The sequence below is a fragment of the Pleurodeles waltl genome, chromosome 11 (assembly GCF_031143425.1).
Source record: "Pleurodeles waltl isolate 20211129_DDA chromosome 11, aPleWal1.hap1.20221129, whole genome shotgun sequence".
In the NCBI taxonomy this organism is placed as follows: domain Eukaryota; kingdom Metazoa; phylum Chordata; class Amphibia; order Caudata; family Salamandridae; genus Pleurodeles; species Pleurodeles waltl.
Genome location: NC_090450.1, coordinates 633,143,630 through 633,156,373, shown reverse-complemented (window position 1 = coordinate 633,156,373; position 12,744 = coordinate 633,143,630). Strand labels below are relative to the sequence as shown.

The window sequence follows — 12,744 nt, the reverse complement described above, 5'->3', positions numbered from 1 at the left end:
GGATGCTGGGGTAGAATGTATTGCTGTACTCCAATCTCCTTAGGATTATGGCCTGACTGATAGGTACCTCTGGGGTCCATTGGGAGCCACTTGAAGATTTTACATAACATGATGGGAAAGCATGAGGAGGTGACTGCGTAGACCTGGGTCTTCATGATGAGGTTGGTGGTCAGGATGAGGCATAGGTTCCAAGACTGGCCAGATGGGGTGGATGTGGGTCCAAAATAGGCAGGCCACCAGGTGGAGTCTCAAGGTGAGCTCTTATTCAAGAAGATCAAAACTTCAGTTTTGTCGGTGTTGAGCTTGAGGCAGTTTTCTTGCATCCAATTGGTCATGCGAGTCATGCATTATTTGAGGTTTGTCTTGGTGGTGACGGTGTCGTCTGAGAGGGAAAAAAATAAGCTGGCTGTTGTTGCTGGTGGAGATTATGTTGATTCCGTGGGTTCTGATGATGCTGGACAGAGGAGTCATGTATATGCTGAAAAGTGCGCACTTGTCATAGGACTTGGGTGTCATGTCCGAAACAAATACCAGATGAACATCTCCTGAAGATCTGTAACAGACAACGGTTTGCAAGTTTTAGTAGAGAGCATAGTTTAGTTGTAGAATGGCACAATGCAGAATTTTTATTAAAAAAAAAAAACTCTTCAACTTGATGAAATAGAAGTTGGGAGCGAGCTCCAAATCCACCTTTTAAGGCGCAAGAAGAAGGCAACTGATGTCGACGAGCAGGAGTGGAGCTTGAATGCTGCTTCATCAGCAGTTTTGGGGCACAACGACATCAACAGAGCTTCATGGTGCTGCCTTAATGATGTACTAGAGCAATGCTGTTGAAATCTTCAGGATTAAGTCTGGTGCTTGGGGATATAATAAAGGTAAGGAATCTGCAGTTAGAAGTATTCATCACAAACTTCCTTTTGGATCCTTCAGAGCTTCCAAAAACCTGGATGGAGAAAGGAAAGGTGATGGCAGAGAAGTACTGATGAATCTGAAAATGTGTAGTGTATAAGAGCACTGTGAGAAAATACGGGCAAAGTAAGGGGCTGGGTGGATGGGTCGGGGGGGGGGGGGGGTGGTGAAGGGGACAGAAGAAAATGTAACCTCAATTTCTTAACAATATTTCTGGTGGATACATATTCTTCCCACCGATACCTCACCTTATGAATAATCCTTAAAGGCAGCAGTCTGTTACAGAAAACATGTAAGTAGTAATGACTCCTCAGTACTGCCAGGTGGCACCAGTGGGCTTCAGCAACTTTGCCTCCGGATGAGACGTCAGCGAGATATGTTAGGCACTAACTGGAACGGTGGCATCAGTTACTGATGTGCACACCTCACCCAATAAAGGTCTACTGAGAAAACCAAGAGCGCAACAATTGCGAAAAAATATAGTACATAACATTTTACATACCTTAGGAACCTAATAAACACCGTCATCGGGAAGGTTGGAGGGCAGTGAAGAACCTGCTGGAAAATTACGTATTCACCAGAAATATCATTACTCAAAGGAACTTTCCTCTGATGATTACATCTTCATCGGGCAGAGAGGATAGGAAAGAAAGGGAATAGAGCCTTGCAGACCAGTTGTATTATCCAGAGGTCTATAGTGATTGCCTACTAGTTGGTGATAAAATTGTAGACCTTACCTAACCGAAGATAATGATGTAAGGGAAGGAATAAGAGGCCAGTTGAGGCGACAGAACTGCTAGAGGACTGTGGGAAATGGGTCTGCAGATGCTGCCGCTGTTGACTCCTTCAGGAACTAACTGCCTTGAAAAGACTTGTACAAACACAGAGGTATTTCAGCCATGGGAGACTGACGCCTTTGCAAAGCCTGCACAGTCCTAGAGTACTACTGAGCTTTAGATAATGTTAATTAATCATCAGACCTAGGGATCAAGCAGGTGCCTTTCTGTCCTTGAAGCATTCCAAGAAAAAGTTGTCTTTCTCTTAGAACAGCTGTTCTCCATCATAGAGCATTTTCATAGGTGTTGTATGGAACATTACTAAAAAAATGAGTGGAAAGCATGCAAGTCTTTCACTACTGCGTGACAAGCATACCTACATACTAGGCAACATATCCACCAAACAAAAGTCACATTACAAGTTCACTTTTGACACATACAGACCATTGCACACCAGGTCAGAAAATGCCTCATGTACCCTGGCAAGCTGGATGGTGAGACTTTTCCTAGTTCTTATAAGTCATGGACGTAGCAGCCCAAAACACAGATGACACTAGTTGGGCACAGAGTCAAGCTGCCAGAGGCAAAAGCTTTGCAAAACAGGGTGTCAAGTTTCTTGGACTCTGTCTGGAGGGGCCTCAATAACATTTGGGTTCTGAGCACCATGCTTAAACAACCAGACTCTAAGGTGACGGGTGAGGGTACAAAAAAGTGCAGGCCTGTGGTATTTTCCCAATACATCCATCAAAAAGACTTAGGAAGTATGCAAGGGTTTCACAGAAGCGTTGGTGAATTTAAAAATGTCTGGTACATTAGATTTCAGAACCGCAGAATGCAAAGTCAAGCACAAGTCCGCTGCTTACTGAACAATTATGAAAAGATTAAACCTCCTTCCAAATAGGGCCAGAGGGATACGAAACACCCCTTTCAGGGGAAGTCTCTAGGTCACAGGGCTTTTTAAGACCAAGTAGAAGCAAGCATCACTAATGTAAGCAGTCAGGAGATCATCAGTTTTTGATCCATCATTTACTGTTCAGCCATAGTTGTCATCTCCATAGCCAAAACATCGGAACTGAAAATCTTCAAGGCGGCGAACCTATAGGACTGAGGAGGTGTACTGCATAGGACATCATTGTTTAGCATTCTACTCAAGCTTCTCATTAACATGGAAGAGACCTTCCCTTATAAACTCCCTGGACAAGTATCGAAACTGGCTTCAAAGTCGATACAAAGGAGTTCCTAAGTGAATCAGAGATGGTAGCTTACCTGTTTTAAGTTTACCGTAGGCACCAGGTTGAAACCATGTTGTGCTGTGGCTTTGGGGCTGGAGCTGCCACGAAGGCAGGCTCAGGACCCACCACCCCCTCCTTGGGAAATAGCCCCAAGTGCCCGTGGAGGCTTGGCCAGAGCCAGCTTAGCCTTCAGGATAACTATTTCCAGTGCTGTTATTTAACTTTAGCACGCTGTATAAACAAAAATATCAAACACACCCATGTGGGTCCAGAATTAAGTTCTGCTGGAAATTGAAATAGTGACTGAATTTAGATAATCATCTTAACACATCCAGAAGCCACAGGAATAACACTCAAGACAAACCTACCAACTGTCTTAACACTTGATGCATGAACAGCCATGCTGAATTTGCTTACGTTTTTTTTTTTTTTTAAGAATTCAACATTTCACAAGAAGACTAAAATAAAGTGAAGATGCACAGCACCCTCAAGTGCCCGTACAGATTGTTGGACTTCAGGGTTAACTCGTTCACTGACATGATTTCTATACATTATATCTCCATCTCTCTCTCTCTCTCTCTCTCTCTCTCTCTCTCAATGAACACACACACACAAATTGAGTTATTCTCATCCCAATGCTCAACAAATTAGTCTTCTCTACCTGGAGAAAATTTCAATTTCCAGCATTAAGTTTAACGTCAAACACTTCCAAGTATTCTTATTTACACAATTAAAGGGAGAAAGTCTCACGATATAAAGCCACAACAGAATAAAATAGCAAGACAAAAAGGAAAAAATGATTTACACTTAACTGATTTACAGTAAAAGCAAATATTACCTACCTTCCTCTTAATTGCTGATCTAGTGATTCTTCCACCTTCTGAGGAGGTAGATTCTTTATGCGTATCCTCTTCAGAGTTACAATCAGCCACTGTTCCAATAAAAAAAACAAAAGGTTACTTCTAAATTAATCTGAAAAAGGTATAAAAGCAGTTAGGTGTTTGCTAATAGAACAGGAATCTCTAAGCAGGATTCATGGAAATCTACACAACCTGAGGCTAGAATACTATCACTGTTGCAGATTTACAAACCTGAAGGTGCCATTACTACTTGTTTTTATTAAAGATTGTTTCTTACATAAACTGTGCAGCCAATAACCCAATTTACCTACAACAAGAAAACACCTGCCACCTTCAGGTAAAGGGAACACTGTCATGCCATCTTAGGCCTAAGGATCTAAACTTAGTCCAATCTAATTTAATGATTGCTAAGGTTAGAAAATGATGGAAGAACTTAGCTTGCAGAGGCTTAGATTGTGAGCGGTTTCTTCTTTGACGCATTTAACTCTCCCAAGTAACTGGCGGTATTGCTGCAGGATTGTGAATGTGCCATTGAATTGCTTCTTTTTGAAAAAGAAAAATCATACTCGGAAACAGACTTGTTTAAAACATTATGGACTTTGCTAGAATATAAAAAATAAATCTTTCCCTTACAGGCTGCCAGTCTATGCTTTCAAACATCAGAGTTACAATGTTGCAGTCAATGGAATTCAAGCCATGGTCTCTTCTCAAAAAGCTAAGTCAAGTTTGTAAATAATTCTAGAGAAATACAGTCTGGTTGTCTACCTTTCATTACTTACACCTAATATAAGGAACCACAGTAAACAGTAACTACATTTCGCACGTCTACACTTATCAAATTGTGATCAATAAAAATGAGTATGTTAAAAGTCATGAAAGTATCAGAGCTGTGGTTAAGTTTAGCATTTATTAACAGATTTCAAAGATTGGAAAATGTTGTTGTCAACAGTCATGCTCTGCCTCCATCACACTAACTTAGCTTCTTTACTCCACTTCCTCTAATCTTTATCTATGAGGAAAAGTAAACTATGGGAAAGACAACCATGTGTGAGTCTATGATTAAAGGGTTTGAAGCACTAAGTACCATTACCATTATGTTGATTACCATCCAGTTAATGTTAGATCACGGCATACTCAATCCATTAGGAAACGAGGGGAGACTTCAGCGTGAAATAGTTATGTTTATGCTTTCTTAATAACTCACGCAGCAGTTGCCAAATCTGCACACAGTTTGGCATGTTTTAGTGTGTGCAGTTCAAGGTCTCCGCAATGGCAGAGGAGCGTTGCTCATAGCCAGCAGCAGCAAACTTTTCACTATGAAATGATAAATTATGTTTATCGTTTTGTAGTAAAAGGGTCGGCCACGGGCTATGACGGAGATAGAGGGGTGGTGCTCAGCATTCTCCCTCAGTGTGCATGAATGTTTGGCCAGCCGTCACTGGCCGGCTAAACACTCGTGCGCACCGGGCTGGAGAGAACATGTACAGGCTCCCAGTTTGCCTGGGAGGGCCCGGCTGGGAGCTCCAGCCAATCCGAACGCTGCTATTGTGCTGCCAGCAGCAGGACAGCAGCATTCGGATAGGCCGCAGGGCAGGCTGGGAGCCTGTGCCTGCAGCTGCAGCCGAGGAGTGGCATAGTGGCGGCGGCTGCAGCGGCAATAAAGGTACGTTTTTTTGTTGTTTGTTACATTTGTTTTTATAACCCCCCCCCCTGCAACCCCACGCCTACAAAGCGCCGCAAGCTGCTCCTGTTCATATGAAACATTGTGCTGAACAGCCGCGTAAATAAATTTCATTAGAATATTTGAAAGTAGCTTTTCCCAATTGAGTTCCCAAGAAATCTGTCTCCCGCTACAAAATCAAGTACACAAAATTTAGCATGATCCTAGATTTTTACTGTGCACAAGCCCTTAGTTTTGCTGAAAACCAGTTGTAGTTTGAAATATCTGCATTACAATAATGATACCATTTAAAGTGACAAGGGGTTCGCTATGGGCTACCTTAGTAAGAACTGCAAGGGTAAACAACAAAGGAAGGTCGTGAATGAAGGAACCACTGGTCTGATAAAACTACTTTACAAGTTGGAAAGGAACAAAATAAACTCAGGACTAAGATGGCCTTGAAATTTAAAGGGTAGGCAGCAGGTGCTGCAGTCAGGCCCTCTGACTCATCTTCCTTTAGATCACAAGGCGGCAGAGCTGGTTCCTGAACAGGTTGTAAGGAATGTTTTCCAGTAACCCCAGAATTTCTGCTACTCCTTATGGAACCAGCGAGCGGTGAAAAGCCAGAAGGTGTGCACATAGCGGTGCAAGAGGCACTCCAAATCCAAGGCCAGAAATTAAGAATAGTGAACGTAAAATATGTATCAGTTTGGAGACTGTGTCCTGTGGAGCAATAGAGAAAGCACTAGCATTGACTTTGCACAATATGTGTGTAAGGAGTTGAAAGCTAAGTTAAGAAGGACAGGTCTGCCGGGTAGATCTGACAGAGTGAAACTAGATGGTTCAGGGAGGGAGAACAAGGTTTTTACCTGGCCACCATGAGACGTTGCCAGGGACACATTAAACATCTAGAAAAAGCTCAGAGGTTGAAGCCCCAGGACACACAATTTAAGTAAACAGGTTTGCCTTTGTCTATCACTGTGGTTAACTGCAAATCAAGACTTCTGTAGCCCTATGGACAACCGCACGAAAGGGTTAAGTACCCTCTCTGGGGAAGCTCCAAATATGACAGTAATTCAGCCCCTGAGGAAGTGCCTCAGATACGCAGAGAAACTGGATGGTTCATTGATGGAAAACAAGGTTTTTACCCAGCCACCATCAGAGACGTAGCCAGGGACACAATAAACACCTATAAAAAGCTCAGAAGTTGAAGACCCAGTGTAGGAAAGTGCTCTCTTTCTTGGCATGGTTACCTCCTTTTTCAGCCTGTTGTCAGTATGTTTGACTGTGTCTACTGGGTTCCTGCTAACCAGGACCCGATTAGTTTTACTCTCTCCTCCAAATTGTACCTTTTTCAACGCACATTTGGCATAATGGTACCCCCATGTAAGTCCCTAGTATATGGTACCAGGAAACCCAGGGCAGTGGGGTACCAGGGAATCCTTATGGGCTGCGGCATGTATTATGCCACACATAGGGAGCCCATGCAAAGTGTTCTGCAGACCTGCCATTGCAGCATGTGTGAAAGGGTGCATGCACCCTTTCATACCAGGTCACTGTAAGTCACTCCTATGGCAGGCCCTCCTAGCCTGGAGGGAAGGGTGCAAGTACCTGTGTGTGAGGGCACCCCTGCACTAGCAGAGGTGCCCCCATGAACTCCAGCTCTATTTTCCTACACTTTGTGAGTGCAGGGATGCCATTTTATGCATGTACTGGACGTAAGACACTACCTATGTCCAAGTACATAATTGTAACTCCGAACCAAGGCATGTTTGGTATCAAACATGTCGGAATCATACCCCAATACATTAGCAAGTATTGGCTGTATGATTCCATGCACTCTGGGAGCTCCTTAGAGGACACCTATCCCAGCATTGCTACCACAAGTCTTCCACGGTTTTCTAGGAAGCCCCAGCTGCTGCTACCCTACACACAGGTCTCGGCCCTCCTGCTGCTTGATCTGCTCAAGCCCAGGAAGGAATAACAAAGGATGTCCTATGGGAGAGGGGTGTTACACCCTCTCTCTTTGGAAATTGGTGTGACTAGCTTGGCAGGGGTAGCCTCCACAAGCCACTGGTTTTGCTTTGAGGGGCACATTTGGTGCCCTCTGTGCATAAACCAGTTCACTCCGGTTCAGGGACCCCCAGGCCTTGCTCTGGCGTGAAACTGGACAATGGAAATGGGAGTGGCCAATCCCCTGTCCATGACCACTCCCCTGTCCATCACCACCCTAGGGGTGGTGCTCAGAGCTCCTCCAGAGGGTCCCTGGGTTCTGCCATCTTGTTTCTAAGGTGGGCAGGGAACTGTGGGAGCATCTGAGTGGCCAGGCCAGGCAGGTGACATCAGAGTCCCCTCCTGATAGGTGCTTACTTGGTTAGGTGACCAGTGCCCTTTTCAGGGCTATTTAGGGTCTTCCTCTGGGGTGGGTCCTCAGATTCAGCTTGCAAGATTCCAGCAGGACTCCTCTGCAACCTTTGCTTTGACTACTGGCCACTGGAACCGCGACTGGACCCTCCAAGAACCTACAAGCTGCAGAACCACTAGAAAGACTCTTCTGCCACATTCCATCCAGAGTTCCTGCCAGCTTTGCAACAGTTCAGTCGCTGTGCTTCCTCAGAAGACTGCAACTCTTCAGCCTGCACAAGAAGGAGGAATCTCCCTTGGAGTGAAGGAGTCACTCTCCCCTGCAACTGCAGGCACCTACAACAAGCGATGACCGGCTGCGTGGATCCTCTTCTCCCGCTGGGCAGCGTGGATCCTGTATCACAGATGGTGGTCCAGAGTAGTCCTCTTGGTCCTCTCTGCCAGCTGTCCAAATTTGGTGTAAGTAAGCATTTGCCTCCCCCACGCAGGACAGTAATCTGTGCACGCTTCTCTTGCAGCTGCCAACGCTTGTTTGCATCTCCTCCAAGGGGTCTTCAGGTGACGTGCAGCTCCAGTCCCCCTCACTCCTTCCTGCAAATCCCAGCCCCCTGTGTGGTTCTCATGCGGCATGGGATCCTCTTCTGTAGTGCTGCGTGGGCTCCTTCTTGCACCTTCTGTGTCCTCAAGTGCAAAACTGTGGGGAAATAACGGTAACTTATAGCAATGTGTGAGGCATTATTTCAATGTGCTGCTGTGTCATCCTGTCCAGAGACAGGACAAGCTTGTAATTGTGGCTGTAGGAGCCACCTACAAGTACAAGGGAGTTATAACAGAGTTTTCCAGATATGGTCTGGCAAAAGGGGAGATACAAAAGGGGAGATACAACATATGCAGAAAAGGCACGTAGATGAATCACTCATTAAGGACAGAATTATTCAATCACCAGAAGTCATCTGGGAAATTGAGCAGTTTTGTGATTTTTACCAGTTAACTTCTGATGCTAAATGTACAATTATGAAGACGGCACTCCCTTAGCATTTTCTCTTACTGCCTTTCCTGGGTTTAGGAACTCACATTATATGGACCAACAGTAGGATGTTTTTGTTTTTTTAAGGAGGCTCAGGGAAGCCACATAGATCTGAGGCAACACTGGTAGCAATGAAGCAGGGAGAATAGGTCTAACCCTCGCTTGAAGAAATATTGTCAAATTGCTACAGACTTTCCTGGGAAACAAAATGGAATCAGACCTAGGTGTTTGTATCTTGCTGGGTAATGTAAAAAAAAAAAAAAATCACCCCGGGGTGGCTCCTTCAATACCTTGAAAAGTAGTAGTCCCAGACTAAACAACAACAATTCTTGACTCAGCTTTCCTTCTAAGAGGTACATAAATATACAGGTGAACACAGGAACCCACCCTCACCCCTTCTTTGCTTTCTGTGTTAAGGGGTGATCTTCTGCCCAGTACGAATCAGCCTTGCCCGCTAATAGCACCAGGGGCCACATCCTCACTCCCCAACAGCTTTCGTCGTTTACAAAATCCAGTCTCCTTTGGTATTGGTAATTTTGATTTAGAATGAAGACTCAACAAGCTTGGATGAATTAGTGTAGAATGAAGGTCTGAACGAGTGCCACTTTATTCATTAAAAATGTAGCCTTTGTGAGCGACGTGCTACATACAGTCTGTTTGCTACATCCTAGGCGCTACATGAATCATGTCATTAATGAAATGCATCGCAGAGGTAGTTTAGTGTTTTTAAGTCAACGATAATACTCAAATAGAAAAAACACCTTACTCTCCTGGAAGAAAAGCAAAAGAACCAAGTGCACTGCCAGAAATGGGGACGTGGCCGCAAAGCAAAACTCCATAACTCAGGCAGTCAATCACTAGAACTGGGCAGGGACGGATGGGCCAGGAACACGATTGGAGAAGAATAGGGCTGTTCCCGCAATGAGTCATACACTAAAACCATTAAACTGACAGAATGATTTTGAGAATCTTTTACTGAAAAATAAGCTGGTTCATGACATTGCAAATCAGGATGGAAAGTACGAAAACTGGACAGGAGAAAGATACCTTTATGGCGATGGTTACACCTGATTCACAAGTTTGGCTTTGTGCAGTAAACGGACCAAAAACTAACAGTCATAATTATTCATTACGCAGACGTACAGCCATCACAATATTCCCTATTGAAAATGAGGAGGCAGTTCATTAATTTAAACAGGAGACTGTCTTTATTTGCAAAATAGATGACTGAGGAGCTACCAAAAGGGTGTTCTAATTTAAACAAGCGTATTCACTATGCAAAGGAGCCGAGTTGAATATGGACAAAGGGTATATTCACGAACAGCTCTCTTGGCACAAAGACTGCACAACATAGAAGGAAAGCTAAGGTATGAAAGGGGTCTACAGTAGATGAAAAATGTTTGGATTTTTCTCCTGAAAGCAAGATGACTGGACAGCTAACAGATGTGGATAAGAGTTAAAAGCTGTGACACAAGCATGGAAAAGGCAGGGGCCTGAATCAAGAGCATCTGGATTTAGAAACCTGTGTTATAATTGTTGGCTCCAGGCTGAAAGACTGCACAAAAAAAAGTGGGTCAGGTGTTTGTACAGAAAAAGCAGGAGTATGCAGTGGTGCGTAATGCAAAGTTCTGTAAACTAAATGCGCTTGAGAAATGGGCAAGAGAAGCTCCTTACATACTTTGGAAATGTGATCTCGTTTTGAGAGACTACACACAAGCATCACAATCCGATTCGGTGTCCTTTGGAGCCTATAGGAAAGACCCAACTGGGAGTCACACACATGGGGCACTGCTGTAATCCAGTCTGCTAAAATAAAACACTAAGCTTAGTGCACAAGTTGATCTAGAGGAAGAAAAGGGGCAGTTTTCTTTAGCAGCAGATGATAAAATAATCTGTAATAAGGATTCATTTGTGTGACAAGGTAAGCGTGTCTAACAGGCTCAAAACCTAGGTTTTTAACAGAGTCCACTTCAGAATTGGGATTTTGTAATGCTGATGGCCAGATAGAGCAGTCTAAGTGCCTTTCAAAGAGTGGATCCAGTGATCCCAACAGAAACAAGTTGGTTGCTCAGGATAACATGATCGACCATGCCAAATGTAGCTGACAGGAACAACCATACACAACTATATTTTAATCTGCAATCTTGGCACTGTTCCATATTGAATGTCTGTAGAGAATTCCACAGCAGAAAAAAACTGTGGGTAAGGAACCACTGAGCCGCTACCTGTCTAATCAAAAAGAGCCCTTCGAGGCTGTAAGCCAAACTGAACATCTCACTGTTAGACTGATGCCTTAAACAACTGTTCATGCTTCCTTTAGCTCTAAAAGTGTCCTCCCAAAAAAAAATGGAAGCTGTGCCCCATTTAGAGAATAGTAGTACTAACTTCATTAAATTAATCCAGTAAACGTCTTAGATACAGCGCATTGCACATCTTTGCCACTAAGTTTAAAAAAAAAGTGAATTAGCATAATACAGAAAACTTGTTTTGTTAAGAGCACATCTACCACCGAGGTTACACAAAATTGAAACATCCTTCGGACGAATAAGGGATACAAAATAATTGGATGTCATCTTTTTTTTTAGACAATTCACCAAAAGAGATAGGGCACAAGGGAGTTCTGAACACCTTGATGAAACAACATGTATGGTATAGAGGAACACAGGACTGTCCTAAGGCATCTTCCCAATGTCAAAAGAGTCAAGAAAGAAGAAGTACTACAACACAGGCTCTCGGAGCAAGAATGTATCTGTTACTTCGTCTAGGAAAATGTTCAAGTAACATGGGCAATAGGTTGCAGGAAAAGTGGGGTGATAGGGGAGAGGCAACAGTAAAGTCTAATGATGTATGCCAGTCTCTTGCCAGTAGAAAAGGATTCGCCTATTCTCATTTCCAACAGGTGTCAAAGCACATAAGTTTGGTTTTGCTTGTGTTCACATGGAAGCCCAATGTCTAGAAGAAGACATTACATTATTAATTGAGCAGGTCATTTAATCTAATGAAGTCCTTTCCAGGAGCCACTAGAGTATCCAAATTCTCAGAGGAAATGTCAACTAGGCAAACTAATTCCTCAGTGGATGCACACTCTAGAGATGCAGGATGTACAGGAAACTAAAACTTGACAAGACCAGGCCAGAATTCCCAAGATGATACTGATAGTCTCTGAGCAGTCACTGAACGTTTGAGAACTGTCTAGCCACCAGAGGAAGAGCAGACACAAATCCCTTGATCCAAACCATCATTTGGTCACCTAGCAGGGATACAGAAGCATGCCCATAAAAAAGAAGCTTCACATCTTGAGTTTTGGTGAGTTACAAAAAGATTTAAGTCTGGGAGTCTACAGCCCTGAAAAAAGGTGTCATGGAGTTTTAACATGTATGGAAACTAGAAACACTAGCAAAGGTGGTCTGCTGTCTAGTTGTGAAAAAACAGTGATGAGAGATATATACAGAAACATGCCCTTGAGGCCTACTGCTACCATTCAATTATCATGAATAACTGAGCTCTCCCTTGCTTTCCATTTTAAAACATGGCTATTGTATCGTCTGTGTGGGCCTTTATCACCCTGGACTTAACTATTGGAACAAGGGCCATAAAGAGTGCCTTTGTGTCTCTTAAATTATATGTATAGGAAGATTCCTGCAGGGTGCCCCACACAGTAGCGCTGATCTATCCTCTTCTGTCTGACATTCAGCAGTTGATTGCAGTGGTCCAGCAGGGGGAGCTCTAGTGAGCCCAGTAGTAGTAATGCATGGCAAGAAACCCTTGGTTGCCGACGTTTTTGAAACCATAAGGCTGAATTGTCGTGATTTTTAATTACCAGCCCACAGCGTACTTGATGACAATACCTCTCTCCAGGACCTTGAGTCCAGCATTCAGAATGGTGTTGATGATTTGACAGGTTGTTTTATTTATT

At 43.7% G+C, this 12,744-nt stretch overlaps 1 protein-coding gene across 4 annotated transcripts in view; it reads right to left on the bottom strand.

Annotated features, from left to right (window-relative positions):
• The window catches only part of CDCA2 (cell division cycle associated 2), a 418,898-nt gene that overhangs the window by 74,937 nt on the left and 331,217 nt on the right, over positions 1-12,744 (bottom strand). For all 4 annotated transcript variants that reach the window (XM_069214148.1, XM_069214147.1, XM_069214150.1 and 1 more), the window contains one exon: positions 3,760-3,848. In XM_069214148.1, the coding sequence (XP_069070249.1) occupies positions 3,760-3,848 (89 nt within the window). The remainder of the gene's footprint in view (positions 1-3,759; positions 3,849-12,744) is intronic.